The following is a 21,883-nucleotide window of genomic DNA, read 5'->3' on the forward strand; positions in this document are numbered from 1 at the left end:
TCCACCAACTCTACCAGGTATATTTCATTAGGCTAGCATTTATAATAGTGAATTTAAATGTTGGAGAAAGCTATTCGAACTCCAAAGGAGTTTCATTGGATTTTAGTTTTAAATATTATTAATTGATTGATGAAATTAATGTCTGGTGGAAACCTGTGGCACTTGCCTTTTTGAGGCAGGGTAAAACTGTTTTCAAAATTCAGAAAAAGGGGTTGAGTAAATGCACAGTTACCTTAAAAAGTAGTAGTAAAACCACAACTATCTTTTTTGTGTGTGTGGCTTAATTCAGTTTTATTCAGTGGCGAAAGTGTTGGGTCTGTTTCCAGGGTACCTGAGTTCCAGGCTTCTTGTCTTACACCTGCTCCCAATTTGGTAGCTCTCTGCTCCATCACTTATCTTCATTTTCGTAGCAGATACAAGAAGTGTATTGATCAAATACTATGTGAAAGATGACCCCAAATTGAAAGCTTCAGCAGTGAGCCATCCCCGTACACACAAAATGCCACCTGCACACTCTCCCCGACGCGCTGTCCATCCTGCCTCCCACCTCCCAGTCGGCCCCCCGCCCACCTCCCCGCTCTCATCTCCTGTTGCCGGAATTCTTGCTGCAGCCACCTAGCTGATCCCCTGGTCTCCTTGTTTCTGCGCTCTGCCTCCACTCCATCTTCCATACTTAGTGCTCATTCCAAAGGGCAGGTCTCCCCAAGCCAGTCTCCTACTCCTTTGCTTGCAGGGTAAAGCCCTCCTCCTTAGGGAAGCGTATGTGGGCGGTCTTTATAACCCGGCCTCGGTTTTCCTTTCCAACCTCTTCCCCTCTTACTATCTCCCCCCACCACCTGGGTACCCTCTCGTGTTTCTCAGTGGAGGCACTACTGGCATTTTGAATGGGACAGTCGCTCCTTGTATGGAGCTGGTGGCGTCTTGCAGAAGGATTAGTATCCCTGACCCCAGAATGCTAAATGCCAGTGGCTCTCCACACTCAATGCGACAAGCGAAAATACCTCCTCGTTTCCAGGGGCTCCTTAGAAACCACAAGATTCCCCAAACATTCCGTGCCCGTTTGCTTCTATGCTTTGTGCCTGCTTTTCCCTCTATGGTGTCCTTGTCCAACTCCTGCCCCTTCTGGCAAAACTGCTGTGCCTTCTTTGAGATTGGGGTCTAATGTTACCTTTCAAGAAGCCCACCCTTACTTCTTCAGGCCGAGATAGTTCCATCCTTTGTGCTCCTGAAGTCCTGTTTATGCGTGTGTTAAAAAGAGTGCAGCAGTGTCCTGCACTGACCTTAAGTGGATCACTTTGCTTTAAGATGCGTTTGACAGTACCTACAGTCATGTATCACCACGCACAAAACCTTTACGAAGAGCCTAGGGGAAGTGCTCCACCCGGCCGGGAACCTGTGAGCATCTATTGCGATCCACCCCCGTGCGTAGTACTGCTTAGCCCTTGGTACTAGACACTGGGGACTTTACAAAGAAGAAGGGTTCTCTTGGGGCTTCATAATTTCCATAGGGCAAAGAGACAATGTAAATTGTTGTTGTTGGGCTTCCCTGGTGGTGCAGTGGTTAAGAATCTGCCTGCCAATGCAGGGGACACGGGTTCGAGCCCTAGTCTGGGAAGATCCCACATGCCGCGGAGCAACTAAGCCCGTGTGCCACAACTACTGAGCCTGCACTCTAGAGCTCGTGAGCCACAACTACTGAGTCCACGTGCCACAACTACTGAAGCCCGTGCACGTAGAGCCCGTGCTCTGCAACAAGAGAAGCCACTGCAATGAGAAGCCCGCGCGCCGCAACAAAGAGTAGCCCCCGCTCACCGCAACTAGAGAAAGCCTGCGCGCAGCAGCAAAGACCCAACGCAGCCAAAAATAAATAAATAAGTAAAATTATAAATAAATAAATAAATAAATTGTCACTGTTGGTCTTGTTATTAGAAGAACAGTAATACTGATCAGTAGATTCTTTGACTCCCTGGCAACTTGTCTCAGAGCTTATATTTGACCAAATGGAGCCATTTCTGTCAATACCCCCTGCAATCAATAACGTGAAGCAAAAATGATGTTACTCTTCCCGAATCATAATCTTTGTTTCGAAGAGTTATTAACACAGGAGTCCAAGCTGCTATTTTCTTTAGACAGTCGGGTTGTCCTGCTTCAGATTTATACACAGCAATTGAATCTCATTAGCCCAGATTTACACTGCATAGACCAAGCGTGTAAATAATCGAAACTTTCCGGAGCTGCATTAAATCTTCAACTGATTTTAAAAGCAGTTTATCTTGGTATTTTATTTTATTCCCTAATCCCAATCTACGCAGTTGATCTTTCCTCCATTTAATCTTTTCATCGTGTCTGTGCATTGAGACATAACAGTTGCTCGATTCTAATAAAAGTGACATACACCATCCATTTCGGTTGGCAATTGAATTAAAAGATGAGCATGAGTTTATACTAATATGGTCTATAGTATTATTAATTATGTAAATGATCTTATATTGAATTTTAATTAAAGTTAATTTAACTGACTGTGCTGTATGTAGTTACAGGAGTAGTGACTGTCGTCATTCTCATCACCATCATAATCAGCCCAGCTCAGCCCAGCTAGGGGTCAGTTCCTTGCTCGGCCGATTCTAGCCACGTGATGTTGAGCAGTCACCTAATGTCTCTGTGCCGTCATTTCCTCCCGTGTAAAACGGAGCTGGTCAGGGTCCTCTCTCGTGGGGTTGTTGTGAAGATCACCTGGTTACTTAACCCTTGGAGCCAGGCCAGCCGCTGGTGAGCTCAGCCGGCCAGGATGGGGGCAGGGTGTGGGGGGGAGGGGGGATTGCAGTGATTTCTGTAGACATTTGTTGAAGATCATGAAATTGTATCGGCCTTGTTCATGGCTTACCATGTTGACTGTTGATCATAAACATTGTGAACATAAGAAAAATTCCTTCGTTTCTGTTCAAAAACCCTTTGCAATAATGTGGGACCTGTTTTTTAAACATAGATGAGAATTCTCACCTTCCTTTTTCTCCTCATTCTTGAATTATATTTTTAGTTAAAATTACATAGTGACTGTCTCTGTGTCTGCTTTTAAGGTGACTACTCGGTGATCATGCTTATTTTATAGGGCATCCGTTTTTTCTCCATTTTGTTCAACTACAGAGATGTGAGGATTGTCAAACAGAATTTTGAAGTAGGGGCTCTGTTGGGTTTTGCCTTAAAGTTAACATTCATAATATTAGCTGCTACTTATTCAGGATCTTCCCCCACTTCCCTGGCTATTCCTTCTCAGTCTTCTCTATAGATTCCTCTTCCTCTTCCCAAAACATTGGCGTGTCCCGAGCTCAGTTCTTGGGTCTGGTCCCTTCTCTGTCCGTACTCCCCAGGTGATCTCATCCATCCCAGGATTTTAAATATGTTTTAAATAGTTGCTGCTGAAGCCCAGGTTTACATCCTCACCCAGGCCTCTTCCCAGACTTCAGGCCCAGGTGCCGGTTGACGTTGCCGCTTGCGCGTGGGCAGTGGTCCCCGTGTTAGTAAATGACGACTCCATTCGTCCTGTTGCCAGACCAGAAGTCTTGGTGTGGCCTCTGCCTCTCCTTTCTCTCACAGCCAATCCATTGGTAAATTCTGCGGCTTCTTCCTTAGAAATACATCCAGAATCCTAATGGAAAAGAATATAAAAAAGAATGTCTGTATGTGTATAACTGAGTCACTTTGCTGTGCAGCAGAGAGACTGGCACAACACTGTAAATCAGTTATACTTCAATTTAAAAAAAAAGAGTCAGGAAAAAAAAAAAGGAAAGAAATACATCCAGAATCTACTCACGTCTCACCCGCTCCACCCGACACCCCAGTTCAAGCTGCTGTCCCTTCTCATCTGTCTGATTGCGGCGTCCTCCCACCCTTGCACCTCTGTAGCCTTTCACACACTGTAATCACTTTGCAGCTAGAACACTACTTTTGAAATGTCACTCTTCTGCCTAGAAGACTCTACCAGCTTCCCATCGCACCTCGAGGTATCTTTACCACGATCTCTCAGGCCCTACACGGTCCCCTTGCTCCCCGACCCCGTCTCCCACCACTGCGCCCTGGCTCAATCCACTCCGGCCGCACTGGCCTCCTCACTGCTCCCAGAGCACATCAGGCCTGCTCCGGCCTCGGGGCCTTGGCACCAACTGTGCCCTCTGCCCCTGGCTCTCTCCTTCACTTCCTGAGAGCTTCTAGGTCTCCCCTGACGGCACTATTTAAAATAGCACCCTACCCCACCCCTTGCCATTCTGTCCCTTACCCTGCTTTGTTTTCTTTATAGCATTTTCACCACATGGCACGTTATGTATTACCTTACTGTCAATCTCCACCCTCCACAAGGCGAGCTCTTTGAAGGCAGGGACTTTGTTTTGTTCACTGCTGTATCCGCAGTGCCTAGAACAGTGCCCGGCACATGCTGAGTGCCCCGTAAACATTTATTCAGTGAACATATGTGCTGTTTGCAGTGTAATCTCCCATCAGCCCTATGAGGTAGGTAAGGCACAGAGAGAGGCAAGATAAGTTACCCGAAGCACATAGCAAATAAGTAGCAAAGCTGAGGTTTAAACTCTGTCAGTTTACCTCCAAAGTACACGTTCTTTCTGCTTTACTGCATGCCCTGTCATTTCTGGATGTTTCCAAACCACTACCAAATCTCTAAGAATTTTACTGTGCCTTTGAAGCCTTACCCTGTTGATTTTGTTCACGGTTGTCATCAAATAGCTTCTGAGTGTCTGGTTTCCACAGGGCTTGTGCCAGTCACGAAAGATAAAAGGAGTGTTTGTGCCTGGCCCCTGCCCTTCTACTCTCCTCCTGGAGCGAATACCCCACGAAACTGTGAGTTTCCCCAGGAAAATATGTCATCCGATTCTTTCTTGGTCCTTGTCAACTTTCCAGGCTTAGAACTGTGCGTGGCACAGAGGAGACACTCCCTTCATAGCTGTGGAACGAATGAATGAAGACAAGGGGCACAAGTAAGTGCTGTGAGAGTTCAAGTTCTTGGTTTTTGCTGTTTAATTCAACAGAGGCCGACTGAGCATTGCCCGAGTTAGGCGTCTCCCCAGCGTTCAGAGACTGGCTAGGCTCTGGTGCTTTTTGGAAATGTCAGTTCCGGCCCAGAGCCAATAGGGTGACCAGGGGTGGGGTGTCTGATTCAAATGGAGTTGTGGGGTCCACACCTTGAGAAAGCCACTGCTGCCCAGTGAAAATACAGACCGCAGGAGAGACTTCCGAACTGGACCATCGAGGAAGGGGTAAGGTTTTGGTAAGCCGACAGGAGGGCCTTCCAAGCAGGGAGAAATAAAAGTGAAAGGTGAGACTTGTCTTTAGATCCTAGACAAGTATGCCCCTGCCACCGTGAGTATAATAGTTCTAATAATTGCTGCCATTTCATATGCCTGCCATGTGCTTGGAACTCTGTTTGGCTCTTTAATACACCCCTGTTGCTTTGATATTCACACCAACACAAGATGTTACCACCATCTTATAGACAGAACACTGAGGCTCAGAAGGGTAACTAACTCACTCAAGGTCATATGAAGTGATGGAGCTGGGATTTGAAGCGTGATCCAGGAAGCACCGAAGTCACGGTCTTTTCTGTCACCTTCTACACTGTCCACTGACAAGGTCTCATGGACTCAAAGAAGTGCAAGAATCTCCTAGTACGTGTGGGTAACTGGGGGAAATGTACTGAAATGAGTCAAGTTTTCTTGAAAACTCCTTAAAAGAATAATGGCTTTGATAACATTTAATCTTGGTAGGAAATGCTTTCCAAATATACTCCTGACTTTCCCAGTTCTGTTTTCTTCTTTCACACAAGCTTTATCAAATGATTGTTTTGTTGATAAATTTGTGTGCAGTTGAGACTTATATGTAGATTGTACCTACCCTCAAAGGGAGAGTGGATTTTATAGCTTCCATTCATTCTCATTAAAATCAGAACATTTGCATCTTAACTTTTACATCTTGTTCCAGGAATTTTAAGCAGTCTGATTGTATGGAAGTGGGTCGTATTAATTGCAAATGGGCTAGACATCTGCTCACTAACATGGAACGAATTTTTTTAGCTCTGTTTCGTTTTTATATATGATCTACCAGAGTGATTAAGTGAGGGCTGTCGGTACTGCTGTTACAAGAGTAGGATTTTTCAGAGACTTACAATGTAACCATAAAAGTGAATTTGAGTGAATCTTTGAAAGTTCTTGAACTGGGAGCAATTAAACACCTTAGGGTTGATACATTTGTATCCACAGTCTGTCAGGGAGCCGTTTTCCATCATCGGGGCCTCTGTTGGTCTGGTGCGCAGTGAGCCCAGGTCCTGTGGGTTCCAGGCTCTGGGGTCGGCGATGCCGTGCTGGCTTCTACCTGCGGGGAGGGAGGCAGGCAGGGAGTGAGCTGAGGTGTAGTATCAAACTGGAAGAATAGGATCCAGGTTGCTGGGGACTGGTTGAATAGGCAGGGTATTTCTTTCCTGGTGGTAATATAACAGTGTTTCCCAAAGTGGAGTTCTTGCAACAGGAATTCTTAAGGAGGATGGTGTGCACAGTAAGTTTCAGAAGTCCTCACTGGTTAAACGAAGCTAGCTAAGCAGGTTCCTTCACTGCAGTCCTTTCCAGAGCCTTTAACATGCCCTTGTACACTGTGGATCTGCAAGAGGAAGAGGATGTCTACACAGTGTACCCGACTTATTTGGCCACAGACCCCTTCTCATGGAAGACAGTTTGGGAAATGTTGTCATGGAGGACATCCCAAGTATTTATTTTAAAATCAGGCACTGGGGAATCTGGCTGAGGCTGCCTTGGGCATGTAGCTGAATGTAGAGTCCCAGGTCCTCAGGGCCGTCGCCTCAGCCATCTTGCCCCTCTGGGCCTCTCAGGACCTGGCTTTTTTCAGAGTTGCAGCCTCCAGGCCAGTGGCACCCCTGGCCCAGTTAGGGAGCAGGAGGGAAGCTGGGGCCTCTGTGCATCCGTGCCTGTCTGTACTTGACAAAGAGGAATGTGGTACATGACTTAGCAGCAGTGATCAGGGAAGGACAAATGAACTATGTAAAAGGTGAGAAGAGTTCTGGAGCGAGCGACATTGTTCCTAAAGTAGTTTCCTGAGCCTGATCCAGCCAGCGCCTGCTACCTGGAGGGCTTCAGTCAATATTTGCTGAATGAATAAATTGTTGGTACTCCGAGGCCTTTGCAAAAAAGACGTCTAATGTTGCTACACCATCATATTCTGTTTCAGTTCAGTTTAGTTGCCAAATGTATATAATCCTTCACACCTTCTAGAATCAAAGGTTAAAACACCAGAACTTTTCTTTTCCTGCACTTAACAGACGACCCTTTCATGCAGAAATCTCTGCTGTGTACTGCCTTGCCACAGAGCAAATGTTTCTGGGCGTTGTTACTCTAGGGGTGGGAATGGATTTGAACTGATTGATCCAAACCTTTACTCTTTCTCTCTTGGAACCAGTGACAGAAAGCTGACAGATGTTGAGGGGTGATGTCTGCTACCTCCGAACTGAGCAAAGCTAGTCGACTCATGAGGGGTGAAGGCAGCAGTGTGAACCTATGACCTTGACCTCATTAACTTCAGGCATCTGAAGCGCCAGCATCGTGGCAATGGTGCGATACCTGTCTTACTGCCGAAATCCTTCTCCTGATGCTTAGCAGTGCTGTTTTCCCATTTCATTCCCTCCTTCTGCAGAACAGGGCTTGTTACCCAAAGGAAGGATCACTTGCTCACCCTTAATATGGGGAGATTATTTAGAGCACTTAATTTGTGTTGACTCTTTATTGGTGCACTATTGCAATTAAGTCAGATTAATGAAAGGTAAATTCCAGTCTATACATGAAAAAAAAAAATCTCTTGTAAAGATCCTAATTAGTATGTGTGTTTATTTAGCCTCTCATGGTTTAATTGCATCCCATCTTGCTATTTACAAACAGGCATCATTAAAGAAGAATGAGTGTGTGAAGAGCATTAATGCTAGCAACAGATGAGGTCACTGGCGTTTGGTGGGAGAGGGAGGGATGGATGGGAAGTCTGCTGGTTTGTATTATTTTCGAATGAAGGAGAGTGCGAAACGATCCTTTGAACCAGTCCACGAGGGGAGGACAGAACAGACATTATGCCAGGCGGCAGCTTGTCCTATGGCTGCAGAGACTTGGGCTGCTTTTCATTTGCTGCCGCAGTGTAATCTGGAGAGGTGAACACACGCCCTCACACGACTGTCTCGTGACCTTAGCCGGCAGCGTTCAGGTTGAAGCTTTCATTTCAGCCCCATGTTGCAGGACATGCGCACCTCAAATCCATGAGGATTCCCTGGGATGCTGAAAAGGCCACCCAAAGTGGGCCTTTCCTCATACGGCTCAGCTCCAATCCCTTCAGCAGCCTTTTTTTTTTTTTAAATAGCCAAATATAAAATAAATTGAGAAATAGGTTTATGATATTTCACTGGCATCCATAATATTTTATTCCAATTTTACATAATTTGCAGTCGTTCCTCAAAGTTACAAAGCAGTTTTATCTTTTTAGATGGATGCTTGATTTATATTCTATTCTAACCTGGTTTAAGGGTAGGAAAGCTGGGATTCCAGCTGGGAGAGCAATGAAGCTGAAGGAAGAGAGAACAACCTAGAAGAGCCCAGTCACCATAATGCCCTCATCATTTGTTGCATGATTCTCTGATTCTTGGTATAGAGTAAGCAATTCTCTAAAATCACTAAGGAGTAAATGTGGGGACAGAGGTGGTAAATCTGAGGAGGAAGCGACCTGTAGCCCTGGTTGCCTTTGCTAGTAGGAGTAGGTCTTGGAAATATCTGCCTCAGTTTCCCCTTATGTTATGGTTGTCATTGCAAGCAGTTTTGTGAAGGTGTTCTATATAAATGCAAATTGCCACTATTCAAACTCTATTAAAGCCTTAGATTTCTCTAGGGATTCCTGGGTGAGTTGAAGTCCAGGGTTTAATTTATTTAAAGTCAGGTGTAGGAATTCACAGTTTTCAGTACATTTTATGTTTTTCTTCAAAAGAACCTACAGTTTAGTTTTAAGCTCCCCTAAACAGAAGCCAAAAACATGTAAAGTTTTTCGGTGTTCTAAGACCTGCCTGTATTTAAGGACACAGCTAGCTGCATTATCAAACACGGAAGGACCCAGACAGGCTTCTGTGGCTGTGTCTTTTGTTGCTGTTAACTTGCAAGTGTTCCATTTTCAGCTCACAGAACTGTGGGACATATTTTCCCATTCGTATTAATTGGATTTTTAAAGTGACCTTGGCCATGTATTGATTTGAATTAAAATTTTCTACGTCAAGGTCAAGTTGGCACATAGCCTACAGTCGAAATGTTAAAAAGCCAAGTGCTGCCTAACAGGGTATCGACAGAAGTGGAGGTGTAATGGGGCCACATTTGCCAGAGGGCACCGTGGTCCCATTCTAATGCAGGTGGCAAGTGGCAGATCTCTGTGGGGATCACCTTCGCCTGGACGTGAATCGTCCGGTCAGTGGGATGGCTCCTGTTGAAGTCCACAGACCCGCCTTTTTCCGGGAAGGACACCCCTGAGCTCCTCAGAGCCCACATAATGCTGCTCAGTTGCGTGGGTTTAGGGTGAAGTTTCAGGTCATCTGAATTCACCCAGACTGCCCTGAAAATGAGGGCCTGATAAGATCATTCATAAACTTGAACTGTCTAGCCCAGACCTCAGCCAGGAGGCCCAGTCTCCAAATTGCCCATTTAACATCTCTCCACTGAGACATTTCGGAAGTGTCTTAAACTTCATAAAAGAGAAGTGATTTTCCCTGCCCCCTGTTTTACCCCTTTGCTTCCGCATCTTATCTCAGTAAATAGCAAAACCATCTAATTGGTGCTCAAGCCAGAAACCTACAAGCTTCCTTAGTTCCCCCCTTTCTCTCACTTCACAGCCCATCTATCAGCAAATCCTGTCTTCAATTCCATCTTTGTTCTATCTGAAATCTACTGGCGTCTCACCTCCTCTGCCGCCACAGCCCCAGTCAAAGCTGTCATCGTCCTCTCGTGGTCTCCCTGTTTCTTCTCTTGATCTCTCCACCAAGCAGCCAAGGACATGTTTCTTTAAAGCACACATCAAAGCACACAGTCATTTCTCTGCTGAAAACCCTGCAGCGGCTTCCACTTCACCCCAGATGCAGCTAACCTCTTGTCAGAGCCTCTGCCCTTCACGAGCACCCCGGCCTGCCCTTGCCCGGCACCTGCCGCTCTCCTGCCCGCCCCACCGGCCTCCTCCTTCTTCCTCGGGTCTTTCCCGCCCAGGCCTCTGCCGGGCTCCTCGCATGGCCGGGCCGCTGCCCCAGCACCCTGCACGGCCTAGCTTCACCTTATGTAGTAGGTTTCTACCGCGTGTGAACCTACCTCCTCACCCAGCTTTATTGCCTTCCTAGCTCCACACAGATGATATATTTTTGTTTCTCTATTGTCTGTTCATCCCGCCCCCCGCCCCCGCCACCAAGAATGCACCCTTATGAGATGTTTTGTTCACTGCTCCATCTCTAATCCTTAGGCCAATGCTTGGTACAATAGTGAGTGTCCAAGAAATACTGGAGTGAATTCAGTGAACAAACGAATAATTGAATCATCTGATCTAAATGTCATTTTTTTCGCACATAGGTATTGCCTAAATAATCTCTCTTCTTTGAGCTCTTCCCTTTTTGTTTATTTCCTTTAAAACTCTTGGCAAATTATACATTTTTATTTATATACTTATTTGTTGCCTGTCTCCTGCACCAGGACTGTTAGCTCTCTGAAGGTCTCTTGCGTTTATCTCTGTGTACCTAATGCCTAGCCTGCACATGACATGCATTAACAAGTAACTGTTGGGGGGAAGGAGGGGGAGAACTGGAGAGCCATCTGCAGTTCAACGCAGCTCCAGGTTCCAGGGCATCCGTCTGTCCGTCTGTCTGTCTGTCTCCCCTCCTCCTTTCCCCAGCACTTCATTCCTCCACCCTCTCTTGCTACATGGCCTCCTTCTCACAGGAGTGCTATTTTTGGTTCCCAGTCTTCTCCATGTTCTCCAGGCCAGATTCTGGAAGGAGGCAGTTTACGTGGCCTAGCCAGTATGGGGAGAACCTTCTGTACCAGACCCAGTTCCTACCCCTGGGCCAACTGGTTCCGCCCAGGACAGAAAATAGCTGCTTCCCGGGCAGCAGGCATGTCCTGCAAGACGGGAACGTTGAGTGTGGTGGCTTCCTTGCTGCCGTGTTCAGGGCAGGGGACAAGTAAAGGGTGTGTGTGCTGACGGGGATTCCACATCACATCCCTTAGTAGAAACTTGACGTTTTCAGCGTATTGGAGAAAACAATAGTCAGCTTCTCCTTTTGTCAGCTAACCCGTATCCCACTTCATTCTCACAACATCTTTTTGGAATCTTGATGCCCTATTTTTATACAGGCGTCGTATTCTCCTTTTTCCCAGAGGGGTTTATGTTATATATTTGAATGTATGTTTTATAAATGAAAATGAACTAAATTCTATTTTGACGGTTTGGGGGATTTTTCATGACACTGCAAGGGAAACCCTGTAAGGTAGCCAGAAACCAAGGTCAGGAAGCAGAGTTTTTCTCTGTTGTCTTTTTGCTTCTTTACATTGTGTGTGAATTTTGTTGTCGTTGAGGGGAACATGAAACCAGATGAGAGAGGAAGGCTGTGAGGAAGTTGTTATTTATCGTATGAAATGGAAACTTATTTCTTAATCCTTCCTTGTCATGAAAACGAACTTGGAGAATGAGTAAGACGTCTCTGATGAAACTCCACTCCCACCAGGGCAGTTGTGACTTTTGAAGAGAGGAATGGGTTCAGGAAGATCAGAAGTGCCCAGATTGTTAACACTGATGGCTCCTTAGGAAATGATTCAAATGTACTCATCAAGGGAATAAGCCACCTAAAGAAAAATGAACCTATCTTATTAGGCGGGGTGCTTCGTAACTGTTAAAAAGGATTACCGCAGTGATACAGCAATTGCTACCACGTAGCGAGTGACAGTAGTGACTCCCCTGGACACTTAATAGCAGTGGATGCCCAGTCCTTATAAAGGGTTCCACCTTAGAGACGAGGAAGCCAGAGCTCACGTGAGTTGGTTCTCCCAGAGCCACGCTGCTTTGTACATGGCAGAGGCAGAATTTGAACTTGGGTCTCTCAGGCTCCAAAGCCCTGGCCCTCGCCCCCTCCCCATGCCGCCTGTGCCCCATGACAAGGGCAAGGAGGGAGTCACCCAGCATGACCACGGATGGCATACTGGCCAAGTCTGAATCACAATGCTAAGCCCTTCACGAGTCTGGTGTCATTTCCTCCTCACAGCAGCCTTATGCTGGGTCCTACAGGCAAGAAAGCTGGGGCTTCATAGGCCAGGTAACTTGCCTCAAGTCACACAGCCAGGAGGGGGCAGAGCTGAAATCTAAACTCAGGTCTTTTCTTCCCCCAGAGTCCTTAAACGAAACTCCCATGCTTGCTTGCCTTGCTGGCAAGTTGATTTTCTAACTTGTTGGTAGACAGAACCTAAAGTCAGCTTATCTGCCTTATTTTTCCTAGGTCTTTGTCAAAAGGGAAGATATAATTTACCTCTTGAGGCTGTAACAACTTCACATCTCAAATCTAGCCCGTCCATGGGAGTCGCTTTCCAGTTTGATTTTCTCTTTCTTGTATCACACTACGTGGCATTGCATTTCATCATCAGAGGCATAACTGAGCCACCCCATTGAGCAAAAATCAAGTGACCTTCGGCGTAGAGGAATATCAGTTTTATCGTTGGTGCTCCCTCCGTCTGACCTCTTGGTTTCCAAGTCACATGGCCCAGTGACCTTCGGCGTAGAGGAATATCAGTTTTATCGTTGGTGCTCCCTCCGTCTGACCTCTTGGTTTCCAAGTCACGTGGCCCGTTTTCTTGTCACGACTGGGTTACTGTCCGGCCAGCGCCTCGTACTAGGGACCTCCTCTTCCAGCCACGACAGCAGGTTTATCTTCTCTGCCTCAGCTTGGCCAGCGTTTCAGCCTTTCCGGGTTGGTCTGTCTCCGTTTTCTCTTGGCTGTTTCCGGTTTTACAGTTTTCCTAGAAAGAAGCAGCAGCCAGTTTCCCTCTGTACCTCCGGGTCCCGGTCCTTCTTGCTGCTGCAGCTTTGCGAGACCTGCTGTCAGGAGAACCGTTCCGCCCCAGCACGATTCTGTCAGGGCTGCACATGCCTAGCAGCTGTGCAGGATTCAGAGCGCTCACTTTAAAAAAAAAAAAAAAACCGCTAACGTTAGATAAAGCAAGTGTTTTAGTGGCATCTTATAGATGAGGTCAGGAGTGTGAGTATAAAGCCATTTGGGAGGGAAGCCAGGAGCCTTGTGAAGCACGGTTTTGAGCCACTTACCAGAGTTCCAGAAAATACGGCAGGCAGTTCGAGGATTAGGTGGTCCAAGGCTCTGTGGTCGCCGTGTCTTGTGATTTAGAGCCGCTGCTGCGGGGTCATGGACCAGGCATGAGAAGGGGAAACAGCAAGAGACAGGCGCCCGGCCCTGCGCAGAACAGCAGTGACCTTGCCCTCAAAGCTTGCTAAACCTCAGCTTCCTTCTATTCAGAATGAGACTGAGACACCTGCCTGGGCTGTACGGCAGGGTTCTTAGGTAGAGGAGGAAACTACGGCCCCGTGGGCGCGCCCCAGTCCTTGTCATAGAGCCAAGGGGGTGTCCGCATTACTCGGGGGAAGACCCCCAGGCATCAGGGAAAAGCTTGGGGGAACGTTTTTTCCAGGTCACATGTAAGAACATCTCTTGGAGGAATGTTTCATGGGACATCGTCTGGGGAGTGTCGTCTATACCACCAACTCCACCTTTCAAAACGTGGGGTAAAATGGACAGGCGACCAACCAGGCGTGTTCCGGCAGCTCAGTGACGCAGCACTCTTCTCCCCAAAACTTCTCAAGTACACGGTGAGCCCCATGTGGTAAAGCGCCGTGTACCGCCCTCCAGTTAGTTCAGGCATATGTCAGTTTTATCAGCTCCTTCAAGGTAGGAGCCATATTTGATACTTCTTAACCTCTCTAGGCTTCAGTTTACCCCTTTGAAAATGGGGGAGTTGGAGAAAATGACTTTTTTTTTTTTTTTCCACACACACACACACACACACACACTGTATTTTATTTTTACAAGAGATAAATAGACTGACACCAAGCATTGTACATGGATGACCACAACAAAAGCAACAATGATTGCAATTACCAAACATGAAACACACTCATACTATGTCATAATATTGCCATTCAGTCCAGTAATCCTCCACTGTAACAGCTCCTTTACTTTGCAGTGAAAATTGATTTGTATATTCCCTGCCTCTGAGTCCTTGTGGGATTTTTTTTTTTTTTTTTTTTAATTCAGACAGAAAGTCACAAAAATTATACTCATCCTCATCATTTTTAAAACTTGCCAGCTCTAAAGTTACATGATTCTCTGAAGTAGTGTCGTTGCGCAGTGCTTCACATAATACATCCACTTATGTATTCAATAAATAAATGCTTATGGGGATCATTCACTTTATCCTCATCTTTCTTTGTCATTAGTACAAAGAGGAAGGTTCTTGGTTCTGTACTGAAGAAAAACTGTTCCTGAACCTCCTGTAGGTGCCTGTCTGCCCCTCTCTCCCTCCCTCCCCACCCCTTTCTAACTACACTTTGAAAAACATCATTTCAAGCACAGCAGACCCCTTAAGGACACCTACACAGTAAACTTTTACCTTGTCTGTACCTGGAAAATAACATTTGTGGACACATGTATGTATGGTTGGCTTCTTTTTTTTTTTTAAACTGTATCCCTGCCCCCAAAGCAGAGCTCATCCATGCAGCCTTTGTCTGAGTGACAAATATTGTGCTCCCCACTTCACCTCCCACACACGTGCTTTATGCCAGGCCGGGGGGGCTGTGTCCAGTCCAGGTTCCTCGTGCGAATAAGCCGCTGGTCAGCTCGCCTCCGCTACGTCCTAGACACAGCTACTGCTCAGCCTCAGGGTGCCTTCTCCCTGCACAAGCCCAGGGGAGTGAGGTTGCAAGCGATCAGCTTCTCCCACCTTCCAAGCTCACCCGGTCTGCCAGTGTAGATAACGTCTCAACTACCAGATTTGTTACGTTTGCGTTGGATAGCAGTCAGCGGCAGAGCAGAACGAAATATCTTTGCTATTCTCCTCAACTTGCCTCCCACTTTGTGACTTGCCTCGCCATAGTGAACTAGAAATTCTCCCAATGCCATACAGCTTGGTAGGCGACTGCCGTAGAACAGATAGAGAAGACCACTGATGCAGCCCCTGCAAGGGGATGGGCTGTGACAGCATCTCTAAGGGCACTTCCTGGAAGGGTGACGGCCGGCTGGGTGGTCCAGCCCAGCGGTTTCCTTTCCAAGCGCACCTTGGTTCCCGTTGGGGAAGCACAGTGCACCCCTAAACTCTTCACAACTTGCCATCTGAGCACACGGGGACAGACGCAGAAGTAGTGAGTGACCTGCTCAGTGTAGAAGAAGGGTTACCTTGGCAACGGCAAGCCCACTTCATTGCCAGATGCATTAGCTTTATTTGTGGGATCCCATAGCAGTTGCCAGGCACCGACCTGTAGTCCCGTCTCTGGGCATTTTGCTCCAGCCATGGCCACCATTGGCTAGTTTGTAGAACGGTGTCTGTTGGCCTGTATATGCTGCTCCGCCGTATCAGTCTACCAAAACTCCAAGGTCATTGCAACCTGCTGCATCCAGATACGTTAGGAACCGGCACAGTCCAGACACATGAGAATCTGAATCATCATAGGGTGACGTGCGAGCTGGAAAGAACATTAGAGAACACGCACGAAGCTCCATCTTGAGGGCAGGGCTTGAAGGGCTCCTAGGACCCTCTCCACCGCACCGCCTCTGAGGAGGACGAAGGCTGATGGCCGGTGAGCTGTGTGGTGCGCCACGCCCGCGGCCATGCGTCTCCCATGGGTCGTCGCATTTAATTCCTCAGCGGGCCCCTCCGCATTTTGCAGCTGTGTGAGCAGGCACGAGAGGTGGCTCGGCTTGCCCTCGGTCACCCTGCCTGTAAGTGGCAGGTGTGGCACAGAGTCCCAGTGGACTTGACCTTCACAGTAAATGGCCTCTTCTGGGAGTCAGCAAGATCAGCCTCCGCGGCAGCTTCGTACCTTCCCCACTCCGCCTGCACCTCAGGCTTGCAGACTCTCAGCAGTCATTCAACGGGAGCACATTTTTGTTCACACTTCAGGGCCTGCACAACTGTCACCCGCTCTCTGCAGTGTCCCTTTAGCCCCAGGTGTGACAGCAGAAAGGCAGATTAGCATAGGTGGCAATTTCACTGGACTGGAGGCAGCAGCCCTCTGGTTCCAGCTTTGATGTTAGCTGGCTTCAAGTCATTTCGCCTCTGTGAGGTCCGGACAAGGTGTTGGGCTAAGTAGCAATAGCTGCCCCTCAGGCCCTGTGCCACACCCCTTATCAGGTGCATTGTCTCCTTGACTCCTCGCAGCCATTTCTGAGATGGCGCTGCTGTCATTATCTCCACTGGCTGGAGGAAAGGGATGTTCAGAGAAGGTAGGTAACTGGGCCAAGCTGTCCAGTAGCAGAGCCGAGACCTGCTTCCAAATGCGCCTGATTCCAGAGCCTCGAAACGTTAAGCTTCAAAATTGTGTATGCAGTTTCATTATGACCGTGTTAAAAATTCAAAAAGCCAGGAATCTATGCATATGCAATCTAGTTGAGTACCAGGGTCCTTTCTGGCTCTATAAAAAATAAGAATTGACAAACTTCATAGACCTTGACAGGTCCAAGAGATAATAGAAGTAAACCAGAGCCAGACTCCATAGCACTGGGTGTCCATAAACCAGCACCGCCCGGGACAGACACAAGCCGGAGGGATGCTCTTGGTGAGCCTCCCCGGCTCGTGCCCCTTCCCTGAGAGCGTGAAGCCGCAGCGCACAAGGCGGGGCATGGAGACCCAGCCTGTCCCAGGGCTCCAGGGCAAAGCGGGCAGGAGGGGTGAGGGGAGGGATGGCGGGCTGAGGGTGGGGGGCAGAGGTGCGAAGTATGAGTGGGGGGGCAGGAGTGGGGGGTGCTGTATGACTGCGGAATATCTTATTTTTTTATTAGAAAAGAAGATGAAACACTTAAACCTCAATACATGAATGTAGGATGAGAAAACAAGGGGGAAAGGAAAAACTATCCTAATCCAGATTCATAGAATGAAAAAGAAAAAATTTAACCTATCCAAAAATGATTTGTTGGGCTTCCCTGGTGGCTCAGTGGTTAAGAATCCGCCTGCCAATGCAAGGGACGTGGGTTCGAGCCCTGGCCCGGGAAGATCCCACATGCCACAGAGCAACTAAGCCCGTGCGCCACAACTACTGAGCCTGAGCTCTAGAGCCCGCAAGCCACAACTACTGAGCCCACGTGCCACAACTGCTGAGGCCTGCGCACCTAGAGCCTGTGCTCTGCAACAAGAGAGGCCACGTACACCGCAACGAAGAGTAGCCCCCGCTCACCGCAACTAGAGAAAGCCCACACACAGCAATGAAGACCCAACACAGCCACAAATAAAATAAATAAATAAATAAATTTATTTAATAAAAGAAAAATGATTTGCCCCTTGCTCTGGTTGTGGTCTTGAAATACCATTTCCCACTGGAAAGAACCAGAGTTGCTTGATGAGATGGCTGATTCATGACCTCAGGTGGGAACCGTACAGGACAGGCCCGGGGTATCATATACCAGACAGCAAGGAAGCCGTCACAGAGACTAGGGTTACGACGAAAGGATTCAGCCTCAAAAAGATGCCCACCAGCCACAGACAGGACAGTTCGAGCATCCATAAGAAGAATAATTGCGTCAGACAAAAATATATCAAATATGTTTCACTCTTTGAGTTTATAATAATGTTAAGGGAAAAAAACTAAGCCATCTACATTGGAAGTAACCTAGTGAAACAGTGCATTGTTTGAAAACTGGTATGTGTATAACCGAATCACTTTGCTGTACACCTGAAAGTAACACAACATTGTCAATCAACTATACTCCAATATAAAATTAAAAGTTTAAAAAAAGAAAGCTGGTAAATAAATGGAAAGAATTGAGCATTTATCCTCTCTCACATATATAATAAATTCTACCACTGGGTAACCAGTTAGTAGATAGGGGAAGTTTTTCTTTATAGAAGTGTTCCAGCTAATAAATGAAGGCTGTTGATCTCATGGGAATACGACCGTCTGTAACCCCTGGTGAATTTAATGGGTCACCAGCTGCCAGCATCACAAACTGAGACACCCAACCTCACATGCCGCCTGTTGGTAGTCTGTGACACCCCTGTGAAGTAGTCTTGCCAAAAAAAAAAAAAAAGAAATCAAGCCTGAATCTCATCTAATTACCAATTTACAGGAAGTACAGAGCAAGGAGTAACATGTACACCACCGGGACGCCATCCGCAAAAGCAAGACTGTGGAAAACTCTATAGAAAAAATGACCCAGTTTCTTCAGCAAATAGAATGGGGAGAGGGGATAGAGAGAGGGATACCTTGAGTTTAGGAGAGACTTACGAGATAGGTCAGCCAGTTCCATTGTGTGGACCATACTCAGATCCTGATACAAGCAAAGTTTTTTTTAAGGTGGTATTTATGAGACTGTTGGAAATGAACACTGACTGAACTGCAGGTTTGATAACACTAGAGGATTCCTGTTGCTGTTTTAGATGTGGCGTGGCAGCATGGGTATGATTTTTTGTTTTCAGAGCCCTTTTAGAGATACAGACTGAAATATTTACGGATAAAATGATACCATGGCTGTTATTTGTTTCAAAATAATTCAGGAAGGGAAAAGTAGGTGAGGGTGTAGGTAAAACAAAGATCTGCCGAGACTTGTAGCTGTTGACATTGGGATGGGTCCCTGGAGGTTCTTTATACTATTTCATTTACTTCTGTATATGTTTTTTTAAGTCTTCCATAATAAAAGGTTTAAAGAAGGTAATTAAGTCGGTACTTCTGGGAGGGGGTGGATTTTATTTTGTTTTGTTTTGATTTAATAGCACCCATTGCTGATAAGAGTGGAGTGCTGACAAGAGTGTTCTTAACCCTGTGGTAAATTGTATCAAAAGCCTTAAAATATTTGTACTGTTTGCCCCAGTAATTACAATTCTACCAATCTATCCTCAGGAAATAATACCAAATGCAGCAAAAATTTGGTGAACAAAAGGGCACATTGCAGCCTAATATTAATATTAGGGAAAATTTGGAAGCAACTAACGCCCAGCAATAGGAGAATGGTTAAAGAAATTATAGTATAGCCACTCAATAGAATGCCAGGCCACGTGTAATGCCAGTTTTGAAGACTACACAGCAGTATGGGACGATGCTTACCTCATAATTTTAAATAAAATTTTGACTTGAAATTATATGTTTAGTTTCAATTATAAACATGTGAAAAATTCAAAAACCATGCATCTTTGATAGTAAAAAGACTAAAAGGAAGTACCCCAAAATGTTAAAGTGGTGATTATCTTTGGATGGAAAGTCTATAAACAATTATTTTATTCCTTTTTTCTCTAATTTTAGATTGTTCCATAATAAGCGTTTATTAACTATTTTACTATTAGTTGACTTTAAAATACCAAAAATCACTTATAAAAACAAAAAAATTAAATATAACATTTCTAGTATCTTTAGTGTGTTTTTTTTTTTTTTAATTTCATTTTAAGAAGCTTGAGAAATTACTAAGGGAATTTATCAGTTAAAGTCAGCTAGATTTCGTTTCTTTTAAGGAAACAATTGCTTAGTTATCTACGCTTTTTAGCAAAGAGAGTTAAAATATGTTAGAAAATGGTGGCACTGTTGGAGGGGGTACGTTGGACCTTCACTCTAGCCCAGCGAGAGGCTATTAATGTCAGTGCTTATGACTGCCAAACTATAGCTGGATTCCTCTCCCTCCCTTGCTTCCTTCCAAGACTGCATGTAAACTAGAGACAGAGTTTCTGTTCCTACCTTGCTGGTTTATTGGCATCCTTAAAGAGTCATTTCCAGTTATGCAAGAAATGACCCATTAAATGTTACATGGTATAGCAATATTTAAAAGTACTATCCAGAAATAAGGTGCTTTTAACATTCTCTTAAATGTAAATAAACGTGTCATATCTTTTTCTTACCCCGTTTATATTCTGTACTATTTGGGGCATATAGAAATAGAGATCAACTCAGCACTAGACGTTACTGAAGGAACTAGGTATTAGTAATGTTCACTGACACCCAGGACTGATCAAGAAGAGAAGACCGTTGTTGTTTTGAACAGTAGGCTAAGAGCTGCAAGGAATGAGGAAGTAAGGAAAGGATGGTTGAAGGTGGCGTCCCGAGGAACGGCCTGCTGCTGGAACGGCCTGCTGCTGGAGTTGCGGGATCCGGGTTGCTGCTTGGGGCGGAGACTCTTGTCTGAGCCCAGCAGGACTCCTTTTAGCCAATTCTGTGACGTCAGAGCCTCATGGACCAACCCAGACGGTGGGCCTTGGGTTGGGTCCTTTGCCGAGTCTGCTTTTAGGGTCTCATCTAGGAAATGAAAGAGGAGGCTTGACAAAGTCATCAGAAGGGTTTTGTGAGCCCCTAAAAGAAAAGAAGGCGCTGTTTCTATTCTGAAGGCTGGGCCTATTCAGCAAGCCCAGCAGGTCACTTTTTCCCTGGCATGTATGAAACTGCACTTTTTTTAGGTTTTTGTTTTTTGTTCTTTGTTTTTTTTTTTTTTTTAATCTATAACATGTGCTTAGGTTCTAAGAGAGTAAAAGCACTTAGATGTATTTACGGGACCATGTTCCTTTTTGGAGATAAAATTCAGCTACTTTTCATTTACCTTCAGAACTGCTCCACTTTTTACTAGCTGTTAAAATTAGATAGTTCAGGGATTTCCCTGGTGGTACAGTGGCTAAGACTCTGTGCCCCCAGTGCAGGGGACCCGGGTTCGATCCCTGGTCAGGGGACTAGATCCCACATGCTGCAACTAGAAAAGATCCCTCGTGCCACAACGAAGATCCCACACAGCCAAATAAATAAATATTAAAAAAAAAAAACAGTTCAACCAGGGGGTATCTGGTGCCTGCCTTTCATCCCTCTATTGTACTCTTTACATAGTCCATGGGTGTACATAGGCTCATGACATAATATGAAAACAAATGTGCTCACTAACTCCTAGAAGGCCAGAATTGTAGGATAGTCTTTGAAGAAGGTAATCTTAAGACAGGAAAAAAAAAAAGGGAAACTTACTTTATCCAGCAGATAGTAAACATTTGGAAATTATCCTGAGAGTTTATAAGCCAATATTATAAATAAATTCAGAGTAGTTAGATGAATTGGGACCTGTGCCATCTTAAATGCCTTAGGAGGCTGGCACAAGGCGCGACCACCACGCCTTTCCTCCGAGTGTCCACTGGTGCATCTCTCAGGAACAGGAGGAGAGGTGATCCTTTCTCCTTCTCATTGTCTTGCCCAATTCGTGTGGTTTGCATGTTCCAGTGTAAGCATTCATGTTTGTACACGTGTGTTTTGACAGGTGACCTTGGGAAAGGTGTTGAAAGTGATTGTCGTCATGCGGAGCCTATTCATTGATCGAACGATAGTAAAGGGATATAATGAAAACGTCTACACAGAAGATGGCAAGGTAGGCACTCTGGAGTCTTTTGTTTTTTCCTTTATTTTCTGTATCCCAGAACAAATGTAATAGAGTCCCAGATGAATGACATTAAACACTAGCAATCATAGCTAAAGTGATCAACAAGCATAGATTTATCAGTATGAAGCTGAACACTTTACAAAAAAACATTCCTCTCTCTCCCCTTGCATTTTTCATCAAGCTTCTGCTTTTTCCTTTAAGCCTGTTACCCTTAGTTGA

General features: G+C 45.8%; 1 protein-coding gene across 3 annotated transcripts in view; it reads left to right on the forward strand.

Moving 5' to 3' along the window:
- The window catches only part of MED27 (mediator complex subunit 27), a 209,670-nt gene that overhangs the window by 155,189 nt on the left and 32,598 nt on the right, over window positions 1-21,883 (forward strand). For all 3 annotated transcript variants that reach the window (XM_082468228.1, XM_082468229.1, XM_082468230.1), the window contains exon 5: window positions 21,545-21,652. In XM_082468228.1, the coding sequence (XP_082324354.1) occupies window positions 21,545-21,652 (108 nt within the window). The remainder of the gene's footprint in view (window positions 1-21,544; window positions 21,653-21,883) is intronic.

Source organism: Balaenoptera physalus, assembly GCF_965194825.1.
Source record: "Balaenoptera physalus genome assembly, chromosome: 7".
Taxonomy (NCBI): Eukaryota; Metazoa; Chordata; class Mammalia; order Artiodactyla; family Balaenopteridae; genus Balaenoptera; species Balaenoptera physalus.